The sequence below is a fragment of the Arvicanthis niloticus genome, chromosome 6 (genome assembly GCF_011762505.2).
Source record: "Arvicanthis niloticus isolate mArvNil1 chromosome 6, mArvNil1.pat.X, whole genome shotgun sequence".
Taxonomy (NCBI): Eukaryota; Metazoa; Chordata; class Mammalia; order Rodentia; family Muridae; genus Arvicanthis; species Arvicanthis niloticus.
In genome coordinates, this window is record NC_047663.1 from 20,740,618 (window position 1) to 20,763,778 (window position 23,161).

At 45.3% G+C, this 23,161-nt stretch overlaps 1 protein-coding gene and 2 non-coding genes across 3 annotated transcripts; 1 reads left to right on the plus strand and 2 right to left on the minus strand.

The window, feature by feature from the left end:
* Nucleotides 1-3,416: 3,416 nt before the first annotated feature.
* Arl4d (ARF like GTPase 4D) lies at nt 3,417-5,614 on the minus strand. Its single transcript, XM_034508079.2, has 2 exons — nt 5,452-5,614; nt 3,417-4,681 (listed from the first exon to the last, which is right to left on the minus strand). The coding sequence occupies exon 2, from the start codon at nt 4,575-4,577 to the stop codon at nt 3,972-3,974; it is 606 nt and encodes a 201-aa protein (XP_034363970.1). The 5' UTR covers nt 4,578-4,681; nt 5,452-5,614; the 3' UTR covers nt 3,417-3,971.
* A 5,449-nt stretch (nt 5,615-11,063) lies between these two features.
* Nucleotides 11,064-11,254, minus strand: LOC117712231 (U2 spliceosomal RNA). The gene has a single exon (XR_004607286.1). It is a non-coding gene; the product is annotated as a U2 spliceosomal RNA (small nuclear RNA).
* Nucleotides 11,255-20,789: 9,535 nt separating this feature from the next.
* LOC117712230 (U2 spliceosomal RNA) lies at nt 20,790-20,980 on the plus strand. Its single transcript, XR_004607285.1, has one exon. It is a non-coding gene; the product is annotated as a U2 spliceosomal RNA (small nuclear RNA).
* The last annotated feature ends 2,181 nt before the right edge of the window (nt 20,981-23,161 follow it).

Sequence of the window (23,161 nt, forward strand, 5' to 3'; positions counted from 1 at the left end):
GTCAGTAAAAGATTTTTTTTTTTCTTACTTTGTGTGTATGTGTGCGCTGTATGGGGTACCTGGTCCTAGGGTGAGTCTGACATGGAATTCTAGGTGATCCTCCTGTCTCAGCCTCGGTGTTGAAGCTTGAACTCAACAACACATACCTAGCTAAATGAGACTTGTTTTTTTAAAGGAATTTTTTTTTTCTCTTCTGGCTCAACTAGGGGAGGAGGTCCTATGATTCCAGCCAGACTCCCCAGCAGCGAGCACCGGGGCAAATGTTCAGTCTGCTCCTTCCAAGGAACTGTGCTTTGTGTGTGTGTGTGTGAGGTTAAGGGATAGGGGTGGCGGATGCCTCAAAGCCTCCTCTCCAGGATTTTCCCCTTCAACTGCACATCTCCTACTAAAACCAGACTCCTGGTAGAGAATACGCCACTCTTTGTAATGAGCCTTGTCCATTTTTTTTTTTTTAAAGACAAAGTGTCACTCACCCTGACTAGCCTTGAACTCACAGTAATCTGTTTGATTCTGACTCCCAAATTAAGCCTGTGCCACCAAGCCCAGCCTTGCCTGGCCTTTCTGACATACACTGTCATCTGCAAATGTCAAGGATGGAGAACCATACAACTGAGTTTTCCAGAACTTGAACAAACAGCTTATAATATTTCAAATGTTTATGATTTTGTGTTGGGCTGGATTGATAACTGCCTCCTGGTCTGGGTTGGCTCGGGCTTCCTAGAAGATGTTTTAAGACTCTAATGATACATTGTGTAAAGGGAGGGTGTGGACCTTCTGGCCAGATTTGAAACCAGAGCTCTGTTAAGTTAGATAAGACCTTCCACATCTCAGGAAGGGAGGGGGGGGAAGAATCGGAAAGCTAGGCCTTAATCTAATCAATAAGTATAAATCCAGAGAGAAGGGGGGAGGGGTAGCCAAAAGCTCAGTGGTTGTAACTTGTTTGCCTGGGAACTAGGATCTGAATGTATCCAGAAGTAGCTGTGTGTCCTTGGGCAAATCCCTGCCCACTCTGATCCTTAAGGGCTTTTCTTTCTCCTGTCCCTCTTTTCTTTGTGCGCACGTGCAGTACAGGAGGACTGAAGAAGGCTGGGAATGGAGCCACTATCATCTCTGCCCCAAGAACGAACAAGGGGCTCCAAGAAGAGAAAGCAAGCAAGGACCATGCCTTCCCTATGGATTCTCCTTCAGACTTGTGCAAGGAAAGAGGGTGGCCAGTGGGAGGAAGGGTGAGCTGGGGAGCCCCAACTCTTGAGTCTACAGGCCTTCCAACTTCCCTTTATAGGTATCCAGTTCCAGCTACCACTTCTGCCCCAGAGACCCTCTCCTCTGAGGAAAGTGCACTTCCTAGGGCAAGGAGAGCACACTAAATACAACCTGTCCCCAGCCCTTGCCCATGCCATGCCTTGCCCTTGGCCCAGTGTTCAAAACTCAGAATCCCCCAAGCAAGGCTGGGGAGTGGGACACCCTGTCTCCCACTCCTTTCTAGAACACAGGAAGACAATCACAGCATTGCAGCTCTCCAGTCCCATTGATGGGTCAAGCAGGGATTATTTCCAAAGCCCCCAGTGATCCTCCCCAGCCCCCAGCTACACAGGAATTCCCCAGGGCTCCCCTCTCTGCACCCGACTGTCAAAAGCAATTGGCTTTCCTGTCTCTCATTTGTCAACCTTCCCCTCCCTTCCACAGTCAAGCCCAAGGGTTGGGGGGTAGGGGAAGGCTGGAGCAGTTTCATGGTCCTGGGGACCAAGATTCCTGACCTGCCCTATGGCTAGGACATGAGTGTGGAGGGTCTATTTCTAAATAGACAAAAAGGAATGGTATTTAGCTGAGCCAGAATCAAAAGGTGGCACCTCAGAAGCCTCTTTGCAAGAGAGAGAGAGAGAGAGAGAGAGAGAGAGAGAGAGCAGGGAATACATCCCTTTACCTCTTTCCTCAGATCTAGAGTCTTTAATCCCAGAGTAATGTAAAAAACAACAACCAAGAAACAAAAACAAAAGGTCATTAAAGAGTTTAAGACAGAAGCAGAATTGGGATTGGGAGGAAAGATCTCCCAGGACAAGCCTTCTTCTGGCCATGTCCTTCCCACCCTGGTACTATCCCTGACCTATAGAACTCAATTCCAAAGGACTGAAAGCCATCCATCAGGTGTGTCAGAGAGGTCAGGTAGTACACGTTCCAGACAGAACCAGCCCAGCAGCTCTGTCAAGCTGTCCCTCGCACTGACGCACACTTGGGCACCCTTCCGGATCAATGCGCGCGCGCGCGCACACACACACGCGCGCACACACACACACACACACACGAATACCATTCTGCCAGAGCTCCAAGAGAGTTGGAGGACAAATCTAGATGACCCTGGACTCGGCAGCAAGCTTCAGCTTTTGGAAAAGCAGCTTCCCCCAGCCTGAGCTGCTGAGAGGCTCTCCCACCCCCAGCCCTTTATCAGAACCAAGGGCAGGATTGTCAAGCTGCAAAGGCCGTGGGTGGGACTGGGGCCTAGAAGGTTGTCCTTTGCTTTCTCTGGACTCCCACCCAGAAAGATTAGGAGAATCTTATTGTTCTATCAGACACAGCTGGCCTTCCTGCAGGAGGTGAGGCCCCTGGAAACCTAAGCAGGAACTCTCAGACAGGGCAACATTAACATATTATTCTACCCCTTATTGTGTGTGTGGTGGGGGGTCTCCCCTCACCTTGGATTGACCCTCCTGCCTCTACCCCCCAAATGCTAGGACTGCAGGTGCACACCACAGCTTGTTCTATTAACATTTGTAGATCATGCCCTTCCCATCCTGTCTCACAGGTTGGCAGTGGGGTAGATTATGACTGCTGTCCCCTTTGGGAGAAAAGCTGCTGTTCCCACAGCTGAAGACTCAGGCTTAGTCACCAGGCCAACCTAAGTCTCTGAAGCACCAGCTGCTGCCAGAGAGCCACAGTCAGCAGGATTGAGCTCTTGGAGGTGGCTTAAGGCCAGGAATTACTTTCCACCCTTACTATGTCCTCCAAAGGGGGAAAGAAGTCAGACCGACCTGAGCACTAGGGAATTGCCGATGGGCCCAGAAAGACTCTTCATGGTCATGGGCAGAGACCTAGGAGCAGATACTTTGCTACAGGGCAGATCTAGGAGCAGCTGGTCTTTGGAGCAAAGGCCAGAGGAGGTGAGGAGAGAGGGGAGCCATGACCCCTAAACTAGGTCAGGCAACAATAGCTTTAGGGGTTTTCAATTTCCTCCAGAATTTGCACCAGCCACCCCATAAGTACATATCTAATCTGTGAGTCCTTGTTTTGTTCATTCAGGATAAGCAACCCTGCCCCCTTCCCCTATTTTCCATGCAAATCCCAAACTTTCCACAGGGCTCTAGCTAAGTAAGGTGAGAGGAAGTTACCAGATCAAAACAAGAGGTAGAATCATCCAACTTTAATAACTTACAGTCAAATGCTTTAAAAAAAAAAAAAAAAAAACAAAGGAAAAAAAAAAACCAAAAACCAGTAATACAGAGGCTTACAAAGGGCTGGGGATCTACAAACATGGGGAGAACTCTTGGCACTTTCACAGACACAGAACGATTGTGACAACTGTGACCAGAGGAGCAGCTGAGGAGACCCCTCTCCCCAATTGTAGAGAGCGGAAAGATGTTCTCAATTCACTCCCAAATGCATTCTCTGGACAACCTTCTACACACCCTCCCTCTGCAAAGATAAAAATATATATCCAAATAAAATGCCAGGGAAGGAAAAGGAGGGTCAGGGCCGAGGTAGAGTCAGCGTCTACATTTGTCTCCGCTCTTGCAGCCCCTACAGGTGAAGGGCAGTAGAGACACTTCCCCTCCCCCATGTGGCACACAGGGCCACCTATGCTCCTTCAGTCCTCTGAGGTGGACAGGTCCAGCACCCAGGCTGGCTGAGAGGTCACAGGCCCTGCCTGACTATAATGTGTACTGACCCCTAGCAGGTAGGGTAGGGGCAGCCTTGGGTCACCGTCTCTTCTTGCTGGACCGAGGTGCCTTCTTCCTCTTCAGGATCATTTCATACAAATGCTCCAGTCCTGGCTGCAGGCCCAGCCCGTCCACAGCACTGCAGCCCTGCACGTGGGTGAGCGTGGCAGCCGCCAGCTCTCGGACTGCCAGCCTCTTCTCCACCTCGGCTGCGCTCAGTGCCCCTGGCTGGTCTTGCTTGTTGGCCAGCACCAGCACGGGCACCCCCTGGTTGTCAGAAGCCTTGCTGATCCGGTGCAGCTCCATTCTAGCCTCCTCTAACCTCTCCGTCTCTGCGGAGTCCACCACAAACACCAGTCCATCTGTCCGGCGGGTGTAGGAGCGCCACAGTGGCCGAAGCTTCTCCTGACCCCCAACATCCCACACTTGGAAAGTGATTCCACGGGACCCCCCTAGGGGCACTCGGATCTTCTCGGTGTTAAAGCCCTTGGTGGGGACGCTCTGGACAAACTCCTTGAACTTGAGGCGGTAAAGAAGCGAAGTCTTCCCGGCGGAATCCAACCCAATGACCACAACATGCAGGGCCTGGAAATGTGGCAGAAAGGACGAGGCTGTGGGTGCCATTTCAGTCAAGTGGTTCCCCATGGCGAGCTACGGAGCAGGGTAGACCTCAGGAGCAGGTCTGAGGCTCCAGCACAGGCCAGGAAGACAGAAGGCCTTGAAACGGCAGGTAGCACAAGCTGAGTTGTCTAAACGGCCAATAAAGAAAAAAAAGAGAGGGGGGGGGGAGAGAAAGGTTAGAACAAATACGAATTTGTAACTGTTGGATCCTTTCCCTAAATCTGCACCCCACCCTTCTAAATATTCCTTTTATTAAAACATGATTTTTAGGTGCCTTTTTTCTCCCACAGTAAAAAATTTTTTTGCGCGTGTGTGTAAACCACACACAGCTTAAGTATGGAAGTCAGGACAACCTGCAAGAGTATGTGGGTCTCAGGGATCAATTAAGGTTCTCATGTTTTAGGGTAGGCGCTTTTAACCGCTGAGCCATCTCCAATGCCTTTCTCCTTCCCCTTTTCTTTAAAAAGAAAAAAAAAAAAAAGAATCTACAGGTGTAACACAGGCGTTCTCCCTCCCTGGGAGCCCTAGGAGTGGTCCTGAGATCAGAGAAAACCCTCCGGAGCTAGGATCCTCGAGGGTGCGGATCTTGCAGACTAGATCCGAAGTAAGGTTGTTTTCCTGCACCCCTCCTTCCAGGTTGAGGAAAAGCAGAAGCCACGATCTCCATTCCACAGAGGAGAATCCTCGCAGGAGGGAGGCGGTCGGGCAGTGTGCCCAAAAAGAGCCCCGATGCGGGTCGGGCTCCCACAAGCTCCGCAAACCTACAACGCTGGCACGCCCCTGCGGGCGCTGTGACAACCACCCCCAGGGTCCTGCGACTCCCCAGCCTGCCGTGAACACCGGTTTTCCCAAACCCCGCAAGCCGGCGTCTTTGCACCGTCCAGACACCCTCCTTTACCTTCAGTCAGCCGCACTCCCCGCCAGCTACGCCGACCAAACACCGGACTCGTCACGTCTCAGCTACAGCGGACTTTGCAGTGCCGCTGCTCAGGTTCCCTATTAAAAACCCTCTCGTGACGTTACATGACGCGGACCAATCAGCGTCGCGGAGGCGGAGCTAGGCAGGGACAGAGCCGGCCTCTGCAGCCCCAGCCTGGGGAGGGAGTGCGCGTTCTATCCGGAACCGCTTTATTTAATCTTTTCTACCTTATTCAGTATTTGGAATAGAGCCTAGAATTCATTAGGGCTGGGAGGTGGGAAGGACCAAAGGTACAGGCGTGGCTGCGCCTGACGAAAGCGTGGAGTGGAATGTCTAATAATGACACCACCCCATCCACTTTCCCTCAATCAGGCTGCGGGGCGCCAGCAGTAGTTTCCTTCCACCCAAAGATCTGCTCGAAGAGATTCTGACAAGTTTTCGTATCTTCCCTCATTCAGTAGTACTCATTCAAGCCGCTTTCTTCGTCTACTTTGCAAAGCAATATTTACCTAGAGCCCTCATACAGATACAGCTAAGCCCGTTTAATGTCTATGAGTACGCTGCCACTGATACACCAGAAGAGGGCATCGGATTCCTCTTACAGATGGTTGTGAGCCACCATGTGGTTGCAGGGAATTGAACTCAGGATCTCTGGAATTGCAGCCAGTGCTCTTAACCGTGTGTCAGTTAAGCCAGTGAGTCAGTATATGCCCATGTGTTCAGTAGGAAGTGTCAGATTCCCTGGGACCAGAATTAGAGACAGTGGTGACTGCCTCACATGGGTGCTGGGAACTGAACCTGGATCCTCTGTTAGAGTAGTAAGTGCTCTTAACCACTGAGGCATTGCTTCAAGCATTTGGGGAGGGGGGGAGCTGGGTATCAATTAACTTAGTTAAGAACATTTTTCAGCTGGGCAATGGTGGCGCATGCAGGCAGGCGGATTTCTGAGTTCGAGGCCAGCCTGGTCTACAGAGTGAGTTCCAAGATAGCCAGGGCTACACAGAGAAAGAAACCCTGTCTGGAACCCCACCCCACCCCACCCCCCAAAAAAGGAAAGATTTCTAGAAATGTAGCACTTGGGTGGGTCCATCGTGCTTAGCAGAGCTGGTTGTCCCGAAGGGGAGATGTTACAAAGGGCAAGGTGACCAAAAGGACAACAGGATTACCCTTAGTAAAAGCTATGTGTAAAGAGGATTGGAAAGGGAGGAGGGGAAGCCATTGCCAGACTGTGAGAGTCCAGCCCTTTCCTGCCTGCCACCTCCAACAAGTGCTGATAAAGAAGCTTTCCCATTCCTTGCCACCTCTTTGTCCCCTCCCTACCACAAAATCAGTCACCTGGCCTTCCTAGCAGCAGGGAACCTCCAAATCCCTAGATTTCTTCTGAAATTAGTTTAGGACCAAGACCTTAGAAAATAACTTTTTTACACCCCTAAAATGAGGATGATGGAACAGACTGGAATGGTAGCTAAGGCCCAGAGGCAGAGAAAAGCATGGTGAAGCTGGGAGAGGGGAACCATGGGGGCACAGGGCACACCACCATACAGAGTACACTGCATGCAGGGCTCTAGTTTAAAAGCTTAACACAGTTTTCTTTTTTTTTTTTTTTTTTTTTTTTCGAGACAGGGTTTCTGTTCTGGAACTCACTCTGTAGACCAGGCTGGCCTTGAACTCAAGAAATCCACCGCCTCTGCCTCCCAAGTGCTGAGATTAAAGGCATGTGCCACTACTGCCCGGCTTAATGCAGTTTTCTTTTCTCTTCGTTTCTTTCCTTTTTAAAAAAATTTCCCTCCTTCCTTTCTCCCTCTTGCTCAGGCCCAAAGGCTTTTATTTATTAAGTACACTGTAGCTGTCTTCAGACACACCATAAGAGGGCATCAGATCTCTTTACAGATGGTTGTGAGCCACCATATAGTTGCTGAGAATTGAACTCAGGATCCCTGGAAGAGCAGCCAGTGCTCTTAACCACTGAGCCATCTCACAAGCCCCCTTTTTTCTTTTTCTTTTTGTTGTTGTTTTTTGTTTTCCAGACAGGGTTTCTCTGTCTAACCCTGGCTGTCCTGGAACTGACTCTGCCAACCAGGCTGGCCTTGAACTCAGAGATCTGCCTGCTTCTACACAATTTTCTTTTTAAAAATTCATAATTGAATCAGGTATGTTGGTACAGCTCTGTGATCCCAGCACTGGGAGACAACAAGTTCTAGACCAGCCCATTCTCCTTGGTGAATTTTCAGGGCAGCCAGTGCTACACAGTTAACATTCTTTCAAAATGCAAAAATAAAAAGTTGCTTATGCAAAAATAAAAAATTGCTTGTGGTGGTCCACACCTCTAATCTCCGAACTTGAGAGACGGAGGCAGGAGGATCAGTTATTTAATCAAGGCCATCCTCTGCTACATAGTAAGCCTGAAACGAACCTGGGCTACAGAATTCCCTGTGTCAAAAAACAAGCAAGCAAGCAAACAAACAAACAAAAACCTAATAGCATAAGAATGAGAGGGAGGGATGGAGAGAGGGGGAGTCAGGCAGTGAGAACAGGCTGCTTGTCAAGTGTCTCTGAGAAAAGTTTAATCACCAGCCAACTTAAAAAAGAAACAAACAAAACACAATATTCCAAGATCCATGCGCGTTTTGTCTAAAAAGAATTTGAAGGACAGAAAGGCTACAGGACTTAGCCAAGGTCACCCATCCCGCCACCTAGGAACTGTGCAAACAACCCTAGCTTTGAACGAAGATTCTAATAACTGTGAAACTGAAAAAAAAAAAAAAAAACACCAAAACCCCCCACAAGTTGTCAGGTGTCAGGCTGTGTTTTTAACACTCCTCCCCCATGCGATTCACACCCAAGATAGAAACTGTCACCTATCTGATAAAGGAAATGAAATGGACATTCTCACTCCACACCTTATCTTTCATGTTTGCAGAGAAGGTGTAAATGGACAAATGAAAGGAGGCAGTGAGATCCAGGTGGAAGGTTTTTTTTTTTTGTTTTGTTTTGTTTTTGGAGGGGTTGTTTGTTTCTAGTTTGAGGGGATGCTATTGCTCACCAAGGCTTTTTAAAGAAGGGGCTTTTGAAACAATATTTAAGTGACCAGTGTTAGGTAGGTGTCCAGGCAGTAGGACAGATGAGCTAGGAGCCACTGCTTCCTTTTCTGGCTTCCCACTTGACTGGGATCAGAGTCCTGCTGTGTGGTCAGCATTCTGAAACCCAGAGGCTGGAAGCTTGCTCTTCTCATCTGCAGCTACATTGAACAGTACTGTGTCTGGCTTCCTCTCTGACAGAATTCTGAGGGGTGGTGTGGTTAAACACACAGAGAAAAGCCCCTGATCATAGTAGAGTAACACCTTTCTTCTTCACATAGGAGTTTACCAGTCAGGGGTCCTTATCCCTTGGCATTTCTGTTAGTAATAACTGGCCAAGACTGGACTTGAAACTCTGAATTTTATAGGCTTAAAGCCAGTCTGGGCTACATGAGATCCTGCCCAAAATACTGAGGGGAGGGGTGGGCAGCAACATGACTTAGCCAGTAAAGGCCCTGGCCCCACAGGCCTGACAACCTGAGTTCCATCCCCATAACCCACATAAAGATGGAAGAAGAGAACAGACACCACAAAATTTTCTTCTGACCTCCACACTGTTGAACACACACACATCATTATGCACACAAATAAAAAAATGCATATAAAATAATATAGGTAGGGCTGGAGAGCTGGCTCCGTCGTTAAGAGCACCCTATGCTGTTGCAGAAGACCAATATTCAGCTTCCAGCACCTACATGGTGGCTCACAAAAATCTGTAACTCCAGTTGCAAGGGATATGATGCTCTCTTCTGACCTCCTTGGTCCCCAGGCACACAGAAGGAAAATAAACATATATTCAGAACAGATAAGCCCATATGCATAAAGTAAAATAAACAGATCTTTATGAAGATAAGTAAATAAAACATTGGGATTTTTAAAAATCTTTTAGTTAATCTCTGACAATTTCATTGATGCACATTTTTAAGAAAAGTTTTGTTTTTACTTTATGTATATGTGTTTTGTCTGTATGTATCAGTGGGAGACTGGAGGACAGAAGATAATATCTGATCCCTGGAACTGGAGTTACAGATGGTTGTGAGCCACCATGTGGGTGCTGGGAATTGAATCTGGATCCTCTGGAAGAGCAGCCAGTGCTCTTAAACTGTTAAACCATCCTGCCATCCCTATGTATAGACTTCTGGGGAAGAAAACAGAGTCGAGTAAATGGGGTAATACCTTATACAACCTCAATACCCCAAATTCTGGCATGCTAAAACCTAGGACTTCAGAGTAAGTATGCATCCAGTTCCTCACTAACACACCAGATTGGACCGACACTTCCTGGGAGAAGTGTTATTAAGAGAAGTGTTATTAAGTATTATTCCTTATGCTCTGGGGTAAAGGAGAATGAGAGGAGGGGTGGAGCTCACCCTGGAAAAGACAACGACTGGTGTTTTCTTTTGAGACAGGGTTTCTGTGGTCCAGTTGACCTAGAACCTCGATCATCTTAACATCCCCGTCTCTGCCTCCTATCTGCTTACAGATTACAGAGTGTGACACCACTCCTCAAGTACTGTCTAAGTGAACAGATGAACAGCAGGCAACCAGGAAGGCCCAGGAGCAGCTAGCAATCAGCAGGGAATTACAAAGACCCATCTGTCCTGCCCACTCCTCTCAAAGACCCACTTTTCAAATCCCAGTTCTTTTGTTTTATGAACAAAATGGAGAAACAGTGGTTGGCCATGCCTTTAAGACTCAGGAAGTCAAGCAAGATCATCTTGATTTTGAGACCAACTTGACTATGAACTAGCCTGGGATACACAGTAAAACCCAATTTCAGGAAGGGGAGTTTTGGGGGGTGGAGAGACAGGGACAATCTGTGTCTCATAGAAGGGCTGGAGCAAAGTTGAAAAGGCTCCTTTCCCCAAATATGATCTATCTCTGAACCACAACTAAGACCAGAGTCTAGGACTGGAAATGAGCAGATGCTGCCTCCTGGTGGCTCTATTTGTCACTGCTTGATTTTCCTAAGAAGTGAAGATGATTTGGGTCCCCTTGATTCCTGCGTTTTCTGACAATACCGGTAGGGCTTCAAGTTGGGACAGCAAACTGTACTCGCTTCATTTTTTTCTTTTTCTTTGAGACAACGAGATTTAACTGGCAGAACGTGGTGATGCACACGTTTAGCCCCAGCACCCAGGAGGGATCTCTGAGTCAAAGGACAATATAGCAAACCTAACAAACTTACCTCTGACCCTTTATATACCAATCGGTACCTATCAACTTATTAAACTAAGATGATGCAAAAACTTTAGAAAAAAAAAAGTACAAACCAAACATAAAAGACGAAAGATTAAAATCGAACCTACTTTTGTAAGATTTATTATTTCTTATGCATATGAACAGGCCACCATAGTTCTCTTCGGAGACAACAGAAATAAACTCCATTGGAGATAACTGAACCACCACCACATGGTTGCAAAGAATAGAACTCAGGACCTCTGGAAAAGCACAAGGCTCTTGATCACTGGGTCACCCTAATCTACCTTTAAGACCAGCATTTGAGGTCCCCCGAGGGGGTGCACCGTTCCTGGAGGTACTGCAATACCAGGTCGATGCGTGGAGTGGACGGAGCAAGCTCCTATTCCAACTCCTACTTCCAAAAATCCATTTAATATATTGTCCTCGGATAGAGGACGTATCAGATATTAAACTGATAAGAACAGATACTACACTTGATCTTAGCCAAAAGGCCGAGAAGCGATACCTGACAACCCACACACGCCCGCGACACTCAACAGCGCACACACCTTACACTCACGGTCACCAGCACTCACGCGCCCGCAAACGCGCGACCGACACAGACCCTCCTCTTCTATCCTCTCCACCACTTTTACGCCAGGGAAAGCCGAGGGATAAGGGGGCAGAGGAGGTTTTATTGCGCTTTTCGTTCCCAGAGTTCCGCGGAGACCTCGGCCACGTCTTCATTTGCATGCTCCGCCCAGCGCACGCTAACGACCGAACAGCTTGGAGCCGGAAGCGAGCGTTTGGACAGCTCCTCCAGCTGCTGCACTGCGGTTGACCCACAGAACTGTAGCTGCGCCATCTCTTTCACAATACTTCAGATGCAAAATTGAGGACCACAGGGGTCCTCACTCTCTTCCTCTTTCCCCTCCCTTTTTTCTCTTTTTCTACCTTTATATTGGGCCTAAGGGCCTTTATAAAGAGGTGAGATAAACATTCAGTTTGGAGGGTCCAGTGGCCACAATACAGTCCCCGGTTATGCCGGTGCTGACCAGGTCAAGGAGTGCACAGTCCTTTGAAACTCCCTCTTATTTGTTACATATTTCCTTCTTTGGCTGTTAGTGGTTATTTTGAGACTGTGTCTCTTACTGTAGCCCAGGCTAGACTTGGACTTTCTATAATCTTCCTGTCTCAGCCTCCTTAGTGCTAGAATGACTGGTGACAGCAACTACGCAGCTTTGATCTCTCTCTGCTCCAGTGTTAAATCCTAGGACGAGCCTGTAAAAGCAGGAAGGCCCGGTTCACATAATCCAGGAATGACACCAAGGATTAGCATAGGGGGCTGCAGGGAGACGGGGTTAAAAGCTGGAGATGAAACCAGAGTGTACAGTGGTACGTGTGACATTTTCCAAGGAGGTGACAATATCTAGTCTCACTTCCTGAAAAGGCACTGATAACCAACAAAAGGGAGGATTCCATCACTCCATTAGAGAACCAGTGAGCTTACCAGGTTACTAATAGAGAAAAAGGAAATGGTTTGTTCATGGGAGCTTGGAAAATGGATAGGCAGCTGTTTTAGCAGCACGCTCTGCCATGCGTGAAGACTCATGAAAGCTGTATGGGTCTGGGGTCAGAGATTCACGTCAGAACATGAATTCATTTTAATAAGTGGTTTTTATTTAAATACTGGTGCCAGGGCTACACCCTATGAAGGGACTCTGGGCAGCTCAAGCATGGCGGGCATGGCCCTGGCAGGCCTGGTCCTTCTCCCTGATTCCCTCTGCCTTGCTAAACACCATTAGATTACATTCCTAAAGCTAGCCACCAAGGTCTATGCCCTTATTTGGCCACTTCTTCCTGAGGCTGACTACCAAGGTCCAGCTATCAATGTATTGAAGTCCAACAATCAAAAACACCCTCTGGCTCACCTAATTAATATACCCAATTAAAATGAAATACCTCATGTTAGCCCAGGATTTCCCCTTGCACCTTTATATAAACCACCATTTTCTTATGTGAACGTCTGTCTCCTCTCTATCCAGAGGCAGGAACAACAACAACAAAACCCTGCCTCCTTTCCCTTGTCCCCTTCCCCTTCTCCCTCATCCTCTATCTCTGGCCTTTGGCTCTTATTCCCTGCCCTCTGTTCCTCTGGGACAGAGAACTTGGTCTTGGAGGACCTGAGCTGATACAGATCTGTTACATCCTGGGCTATAGAGTACCCTCAAGTACCGGGTTTATATAGTCTAAGAACAAAGTTACATTCTGTTTGCTGCAAATTGAAGGTTACCATGTGTTTTACAAAGGCTTGGCTATCTCCAGCAAAACAAGCTTTTGTCCCGTATGACCTTTTTACCTTTCATAAACAAGTTTTGTTAAAAATGTGTAAGATCAAGCAATGACTAAATCAACCAAAAGCCCTTAATAGTTGAACTTCCAACTTTGGTTTATAGCGCTCGCTCTCCTGCTCTCTCTCTTTTTCTCTCAATCAATATCTCTCTCTCTCTCTCTCTCTCTCTCTCTCTCTCTCTCTCTCTCTCTCAATCTCTCTCTCTCTCTCTGTTTTGTTTTTTGAGACAGGGTTTCTCTGTAGACCAGGCTGGCCTCAAACTCAGAAATCCACCTGCTTCTGCCTCCCAAGTGCTGGGATTAAAGGTGTGTGCCACCACTGCCCGGCTGGTTTATAGCTCTCTTAAGCACAGTAATTTCTTAAAGATATATTGATTTGTTATGTATATGAATGTTTTATCTGCATATACACCTGCATGTCCTGGTGGCTGTGTGCCACCGTGTGGTTGCTGGGAATTGAATTCAGGTCCTTGGAAGAACAGCCAGTGCTCTTAACTGCTCAACTACCTCTCTAGCCCTAAGCACAGTAAATTTTAAGCTTTAAAAGTTATTGGTGCCACACCTCTTTGATTCCAGTACCAGAGAGGCAGAGGCAGGAGGATTTCTATGAATTTGAAGCTAGCCTCATCTACAGAAAGAATTCCAGGACAGTAAAGGATACACAGAGAAATCCTGTCTCTGAAAACCAACCCCCCCAAAAAAACAAACAAAAAACAAACAAACAAACAAAAAAACACCAAAAACGGGCGGTGGTGGCGCACGCCTTTAATCCCAGCACTTGGGAGGCAGAGGCAGGCGGATTTCTGAGTTCGAGGACAGCCTGGTCTACAGAGTGAGTTCCAGGACAGCCCTGTCTCGAAAACAAACAAACAAACAACAAAAAAAGAAAACCAAACAAACGTGCCCCCTTCCCCCCCCAAAAAAAAACCATAAAGTTAGCTCTCAATGTAACATATCACATATCTTCTAAAAGAAGAGATTATTTTTCTGGCCAGAATTGTTACTGCTTATTTAGGAGGGTGGGGTGGGATATGTAGGTTTCAGAAACTTCCTGAGCCTTCCAAGTTTCATTTACTTCCTCACTATTAACAGGTTTCTATTCTGTCTCCAGGTGGTAATGTTTCCATTGAGAAGAAACCCCTACGCCAAAAGGCTAGAGTAGGACCCCAAAGTGCTGCCACGCCCTGGCTGAGACTTTCCATGTGCTGCTGTAGCTGCCTGCCACCATGGACAAATTGGGTTCACCTGAAAGGGAGGCTGGAAATGAAAAAGGGGGGACAGAGAGGCGAGAGAAGCATGAAGCCAAGACAAAGTTTTCTGATCAAGGCTCAAAGTTTAATATTCAGCTCTTCTAATTTAAAGGGAAAGCCCCATTGAACCCAGAGATGGGTGGGGGAACCCATCCTTTGTCACAGCCAGAGATGTCTCAAGGCAAGCTTAGCAGGCAGTATATTCTTCTAAGTTCCTGTAGCAGGTTGTATGTACATGCAGCCAAGGTGGGTAACTCCACCTAAGTCCTATTATTTGGTCTATTGTGGTAAACAAAGGTCTTTCAGGCCTGCTCAAGGCTGGGGGTATGGCACAATTCCGCCTTATTAGTTTTATAAAGATGAGTAGTGCCAGCAGCTGGACGGGGCACAAGACTTCATCCTGTCTAGGACAAAGAGTGATGGGCAACCATGCCTGCCTTAGGTTGGTGTCTATATTGCTCCTTTTACCCATCATGGAGAACATACATAGCACTATTGATGTACGCCTCTGTCTTAGGTCTATAGTAGTTCAAGAACACTCTTACCCTTCTTTGACTAACTGGCCATATATGGCACCCTCTTTCCCATACAGACCAAAGCCACATTCAGACCAAAGGACCTGTGAGCATGCACTCAATGCAATTCTTCATAGCAATGGATAACTGCCACAATGAATAGTTAAGCTTGCCGAGATGGATCCTGTGTGAAGGCAACCAATCTGTTTGAGATACAAGGTTCAAAGGTTAAAAGCAACAAGATTATCCAAGCAATGTAGGAAATAAAGTTACAAGCGGGACTGTTCCAGTTATCTAATCCAGCTGTTAACTGGCAGGGATCAAACACAAAGTCTGGCCACCAGGTTTATGGTGGGTGGCTTTAAGTATTGATAAAAAAGACACTTATTCTCCAGTAAGAGTGGAGACTACACTCTAGGTTAACTCAGCTGGCTGATAGGGATTCTGAGCCATCTTCATCATTAGAATCATAATCACTAGGCTCAGGATCTGTGTCCACTTGATGGACCAATCTTTCTGATGACTGATGGCAGTCATCGGGCTCCATTTTCCTTTTGTGAAAAAACACAGACCAAACCACAACCTCAAATTAAAACAGGGTTGGGACCATTATATTAGTTTGGGGGGGGGGTCTCTCCATCTGACCCTAACAAATGTACTAGAAGTGACTGGATGCCAGTGGTGACCTGCTGCAGACTGACCTTTAGCATCAGTTTGCAAAAAATTTAAAACAAATAAGACAAAAGCAAGGTGTGCTTTTGGTGACCTTGGAGGCTATAATTCCCCCTCTTTAGTTTTTAAAAGCCAAATTTTCAGAGTTCCTTGCAAAACCAGGGCAGAAGCACCAGTAGCTGCTCCTCCCAAACTCAGAGAGTTATGAAGATATTAAAGTTTCATAATATCTGTTTCACAATTTCTTGTCCTTGAGGATAATAAGGAATCTCAGCTATATGAGTAATATTAAATTACAAAACATCTCAAATATCTGACTGCAATAGCCAGTTCTATTATCGATAATCTGATATGGAACACCAAACATAGAAAAATAATGTAGGCAATAACTAATTATATTTTTAGTTGTTTCTCTTGTTAAAGCAGATGCATCTAGAAAGCCTAAAAGGTATCAAGTCACATGTACATGCCCCGGCCCGCGGGGATTCGACAAGACCTTAGGGAAGGGGGCGAACGAATGAAAGGACAAGAGACACAAAGAATGAGAGCAAGTCTGAGGTTCTGATCAAGCTCTGAAACTTTAATTTTTGGGGCAGGTTATAAAGACACAGCAAACTGGGAAGTTTGGGCGAGGGTCATTGCTTAGGGCTATCCTACTATGGAATCCTTATTGCCCTAGACCATCCCACTGTCATAACCTTATTGCCCTAGACCATCCCACTGTCATAACTAGTTCCAAGGACATGCCAGATGTTCTTTAGGTTCCTGGGACCTGAGACCTGTGAATGTCCTTTCTTAACCTTGTACTGACTAGACTTTCTAAAACAGCAGGTAATTTCCTGGGTTTGGCTCCCGGCATGTACATATATTAATTTTCCAAAATCAAAAATGAATAACATCAATTTGCCAAAATTGATTATGTGTAAGTCCTCAAGGCTTAACACCATTATGAAAAATTGAAAACAAGTTTTTGCAAATTGACTTGCACACTTTCTAGAAATGTCAAATTATTGTCTCAATTTATTACTATTTTGATGATGTAAAGAGTAAGATTGTATGGCCAATTGTTTTGTAAGGCCTATAATCTGCCTGGTATACAAATCTGCTGTGGCATTGCCAGGGGTCCAGGCAATCTAGTATGAGATCTTAAATGTCTTATAAAGTTAAGGAACAGTATATATTTCTTAAATTAAGCCGTATTTGTATAAATAACTATAAAATTTGAGAATTAGCAATATGTAAAAAAGGAATAATTTTAAACGATTATAAACCATGAGCCATATACTGGCTATGAGTATACAAATTGAAAGCTTGATTTTTCAGCATTTCAAACAGTGGCTACAATATGTAATTTAATTATTTGTGCTGAAGCAGGACAAACTCAAGAAAACGAACATGTGATCTAATTACATATACTGCCTTCTCATTAGATGAGGCATATGTAAATACAGTAAAAATCTTTTCTATGGGCTGCATGCAAATTTACAGGAAATACAAAAGTATGCATAGAGAAAAACTGTAACAACTTGTCTTTTGGATAATGATTATCAAATTTGCCTAAAAACTTTGCCATGGGGGTTGGGGATTTAGCTCAGTGGTAGAGCACTTGCTAGAGCGCAAGGCCCTGGGTTCGGTCCTCAGCTCTGAAAAATAAAAAAAGAGGTCAAGAAAAAATTTGCCATGTAGTATGCCAAATATCATTATTCCACAATAACCACCTTAATTCCTGTTTGGAATAAGGAATAAACATTTCATCCAAAGTACTTTCAGGATTCTATCTTAAAATTCTGTATTAACACAGTAACAGTTTCATAATAGGTTGTTCAAACTTTGCTTGCAGATAAAGGATGTATCCACATTCTTTTGCCAAAGGACTGCTGTGAGCACATGAGTAGCAATAATGCAAACAGCCAATAATTCATCATAGTCTATATAATGTATCTGTTGATAATTAACAGCTTACTTTACTTTCTGCAAAGTTATTCCTTGTGGGAAGCCATGGCAAAGCCTTACTCTTGGCAAACACTCATCCTTGGCTCTCCTATCTACTATTCTTCTTTCTGGTTACCTTCCATGATTTACTTGTCAGTTCTCAGAACTTCAAACAAGGCCTCATAGCAACCCACCTTAGTAACCCTTCCTTCCTGATCTCTAGATTTAGACAACATCCTGCCAGATGGATGTTTTTAGAACCGCTGGTAATGGGAAGGCTTTGTACGAGTAACTTAGACCCCACAGCTGCAGCTAGCTTCCTCCACCTGCAAAGCCCTCTTTCCTTTCCTACCCCTCCCCATATCCTGTTTTTAGAGTATATAACCTGTGTGAACAATAAAATCTTTGCCAGCTTGATCAGACTTCTTGACTTGCTGTGCCTTTTAATTTTCTCGTGCATCTCAGTCCTCTCCACAGGGTCTAAGGGTTCCTTAGACCCACTTGATTGTCCAGCTGGCCTGGACAATTCCTCCATCAGTTAACTGTCGAGGAGAATTAGGATTTGTATCCCCTTTAAGAATAGCAAACAGAAGTTTAAATTCTATGGTAAGCTTAAGATGAGGCTTTAGCTAATTAGTATCTCCTAACTCTTCTTGAAAAATACTAAAAGTAAACCACTTTTTTTTGCATGTACATCTGCAAGCCAGAAGAGGGCACTAGATCCCATTACAGATGGTTGTGAGCCACTATGTGGTTGTTGGGAATTGAACTCTTATATAGTTGTGAGTCTAGCCTTTTACGGCTGAGCCATCTCTCCAACCCCAACTATCCATTCTTATTGGAATTTTCTGTGCCACAATCTGCTTACGATATAACTAAGGTCCCAATATTGAAAAAATATTGCCTTTGAAAATTTTCTGGAGCAACAAGCACTCCAAAATTTTAAAAGCTCGTTGCATGAGAGCAAAGGCTTGTAGCTAATAAAATATCATGCAATGAATAATATACACTGAAAGATTCAAACTCTTTAACTTCTTGTATTAAAGCAACAACTAAGTTTTTTATATAATGTAAGGCTATTAGCTATTCCTTGAGGCAAACCTTTCTAATGATATTGTTTCATGGGCTCTCAAAAATTACAAGCAAACTCACTAAATGCAAACTCTTACCTTTACTAGAATGTAAAGGAACGGTATAAAAACAATCATCTCAATCTATAATAATTCTATATGCATTTACTGGGATGGCAGCTGGAGTAGGCAAGGCAGGCTGTAATGCCCCATTAGTTTCATAAATCTTAAATTTGAACTTTGTTTTGGATTAATTAAATAACCAATTCTTTGTAGCTAAGCGAGAGTATGAGGCCAAGCTGAAGGCCAGTCTTGTCCTCTCCTACTCTTAGAGCAATTCTTTTGCTAGCAGGCACAGCTATAATGACATGAAGGGAAGCAGGCATAATTTTGATTTCTCCAGCATAATCATTATCTATAACTCTTGGCCCATAAGCTGTCTGTTGTGAATGTCTTTGGGTCTGAGGCTGACCCCTCCCCAGCAAGGAACAAGCAAGACAGTAAACAAATTCCAGAAAACACCTTTTTAGGGGCTGGTCAGGATGACCATAAGAAGCTTCGGCTGAGTCCACTCTGCATTGTCTTAATTCAAGTGTAAATGGTCTTAATCTCGGCCTATTTCCTGAGGCCTGGCCCAGAGATCATCCTTCCTGCAGGCCTGTACTGTGCCACAGCTGTTTTTTAACTCTTTTATTCAACTCTACCTGCTCTGTCCTCTTCTCAACCATAAACATGGGTGAGTCAAAGAATCCCAAGCTCATGACTGAACTGCTAACTGCAGCCAATGGAATACTGGCAGTTTAACTATATTTTTTTAAGTTTCTTCTGCAGTATTAGAGTATAACCATAATTTTGGGAAATAAAACCAATTTTTAACTAAACACCAAGTGCATTACTTTCATGTTACAAGGTCTGGCTGACAGTTCTTATATACGAATGCATGATAGTGCAGCTTTTAATATGAATGCATGATAGTGCAGCTTTTAACACGAATGCATGATAGTGCAGCTTTTAACATGAATGCATGATAATGCAGCTTTTAACATGAATGCATGATAGTGCAGCTTTTAACACGAATGCATGATAGTGCAGCTTTTAACATGAATGCATGATAGTGCAGCTTTTAATATCTCATTAAGAGACATTGTTTTTAAATCTTATCTTTTATACATCTGGTTTCTGAATGACTCCAACCCTTAGTTTCCAGTTTTAAGCCAACTTTCTGTTACCAAAGTTTCAAATTTTTAATCATACCTAATAACTTTCAGGCCAATAATCTATACCTTTAAAACCAGTCAGAAACGCCGGGCAGTGGTGGCGCATGCCTTTAATCCCAGCACTTGTGAGGCAGAGGCAGGCGGATTTCTGAGTTCCAGGCCAGCCTGGTCTACAGATGGAGTTCCAGGACAGCCAGGGCTACACAGAGAAACCCTGTCTCGAAATACAAAAACAAAAACAAAACACAAAACTAGAGGAACTGAGGAAGGAACTTTAGACATACAGAGCCAGGCAGCTAGGGATAGCAAGTTCTGGGATAGACAGTACACAGGGATACACCTTGTCTCAAAATTAAAAAAAAAAAAACAAACCCTGCTTTTGGGGCAGACTGAGGCAGGAGGATCGCCGGGAATCGCACGTGAGTCAGTCTGGGCTTCCTAGGCGAGAATTTGCCTGCCACGTGAAAACCGGAGGAACCAGGAAAAGAAGGGACGAAGGGGAAAGTCCCGGGGAAGGACAAAAGTCCCAGAGCAAAATAGTTCTAGCCAAGGAGCTGCAATCCCGCCCCTTGAGGGGATCAGATCGCGTCTTCCCCGGGGCCACACTCAGGAAGGGCAGCGGCCCCCTCGCCTCCTTCGTGGACCTCATCTCAGGCGAGACGCGATGCCACTAGATAAGAGGGGGGCTAGGGGCAGCTCTTGTGGTAGGGGCTGTCATTTCTGTGTCTGAAAGACCGTGAAGAAGAGCCTGGCCGAACCACGGGCGGCGCTTCTGGCGGCGCTGGGCAGCGCAGAGTCGGAAGGCACGCTGGGCGGGGCATGCAAATGAGTACGCGCCCGGGTCTCCGCGGAACTCTGGGAACGAAAAGCGCAACAAAAACTTCTCGGCCCCCTTGGATTCCCTCAGGCTTTCCCTGGCGTAAAAGTAGTGGAGAGGATAGAAGAGGAGGGTCTGTGTCGGTCGCGCGTTTGCGGGCGCGCGAGTGCTGGTGACCGTGAGTGAAAGGTGTGTGCGCTGTCGAGTGTCGCGGGCGTGTGTGGGTTGTCGGGTATCGCTTCTCGGCCTTTTGGCTAAGATCAAGTGTAGTATCTGTTCTTATCAGTTTAATATCTGATACGTCCTCTATCCGAGGACAATATATTAAATGGATTTTTGGAAGTAGGAGTTGGAATAGGAGCTTGCTCCGTCCACTCCACGCATCGACCTGGTATTGCAGTACCTCCAGGAACGGTGCACCCCTTCGGGGGACCAAAAAAGCTGGTCTGAAAAGAAAGACTGAGATATTTCTTTCTGAGAGTTGCTTCAGCACTCGTTATACCATTTGGTTCCCTCTGATTTTCTGTACTTGTTCATGAGATTCGTTGTATTTTCTATTATATTGTTCTCCATTTGGGACGTTAGTTTGGTAGAGAAATTAGGCAGAGAAAACGTAATACCTGAAGCATACAGGCAAGTTCAAATTGGTTCCTTTTTTGAGAAAATTTGTTTTCAATATGTGGTTGAAAAAAATAATGAGGAAACCTTCAAACAAATGAGGAAACCTTCAAACAAATGAGGAAACCAGAAAACAGAATGTTTCTCAATCATTTGCCACAATGTCCTTGGCTCCCTGACCTGTTGGGTCTGGCTTCCAGCAAATAGTAAGACCATCAAGAAGGTAGAGACTGGAGTTTGGTTAGCTCACCCACACTTTAAATACAGGAAACATCTTTCAACATAATAAAGTCTGCAAGCCTGCATGGCAATTCTACAGCTGGTCACTGGGCTCCTTTTGAAAGAACTCAAAGGGGGATTCTCACTCAAGTCTCAGGACGGCGCCCACCCAAAAAAAATCACGAGAGACCAACTTGGTGTAAACACATGAGGCAGTGTAATATCAGAGCTCTGGGTCAGTCCATATCTCCATATCTCACATAGGGGTAGAGGGACTGATCTCGAGGCTCTAAGAATTAGGACTTATATAGTCAAGGGGTGGGGGAATTGGGAGATTTTTACATGGGTATACATGATTGGTTGTTTTACATCAGCAGACTGTATCAGTCTAAATTAGTATAGTATCTAGTTAATTGCAGTTTCTTGGACCTTGAGAAGACCTCAAGGGGAGGGGGAAAGGGTCTGGAGGAACACCAGATGGCCCATTACTCATTTGGACATATCTCTGTTCTTCTAAGGATGTCCTTGTATACTTTTTAATCTATGTGTCTGGCCAAGTCCTTGGGAGGCTCAATAGGCCTTCATCCTTGGTCCTATAATTCTATATTTTCTGTAACTAATTAACTGGGCCCAAACCTGCTGACAGGCATTATTTTTAACTATTTAGGTTAGGAAAAGGAATCACAGGGCCCTGTTATTTTCTTTCACTTTCACTATTATTATTATTATTATTATTATTATTATTATTATTATTATTATTAAGATTTTTCAAGACAGGGTTTCTCTGTGTAGCCTTGGCCGTCCTGGAACTCACTCTGTAGACCAAGCTGGACTCGAACTCAGAAATCCACCTGCCTCTGCCTCCTTTTACACAATTATTTGTAGTCTAAGAAATATTTCATTCAGCCTTTGATTTAACCCAGAAACCTTAGAACTCAAAACACTTTCAACACCCTGGCAGGATAAATAGCTGGGCGGTGATGGCACACTTCTAATCCCAGCAAGACAGAGGCAGGTGTGATTTGGGGGCAGGCCTGGTCTATGGAATGAGTTCCAAGACATCCAAGACCAAACAGAAAAACTGTGTCAAACAAGCCTGCCTTTCTCTTGGCTCAAAAGAATGTTGAGAAAACGACCATTTGCAGATTCAATGCAATCCCAATAAAAAAAATCTAGTGATATAGGAAGATAAATCTCAAAGAAATCTTAAAAGATCCTGGAAAGCTGAGCAATCCTGATCAAAAAGAATATTGCTGCTGGGCGGTGGTGGCGCACGCCTTTAATCCCAGTTCTTGGGAAGCAGAGGCAGGCGGTTTTCTGAGTTCGAGGCCAGCCTGATCTACCGAGTGAGTTCCAGGAAAGCCGGGGCTATATAATACAGAGAAACCCTGTCTCGAAAGACCAAAATAAAAAATAAATTAAAAAAAGAGAATATTGCTGGAGTTACATCATCTTACATGATTTCAACTTACAGGCAGTTTTATATGCATAGCGACAAAACAATGGTATTGGCAAAAAAAAAAAAAAAAGGTATACCAATAAATGCAATAAAGGAGCACAATGTTAAGGCTGTAACTGTAACCAACTGACAAAGGTGCCAAAAAGATGCACTGGAGAAATGGAAGTGGGATTTCTACATATAAAATGAAACTAGTAGGGCTGGAAAGATGGCTCCGTGGTTGAGAGCATTAATTGCTTTTCCAGAGAGGTCCTGAGTTCAACTCCCAGCACCCACATGTCGTGGCTCACAACCATCTGTAATGAGATCT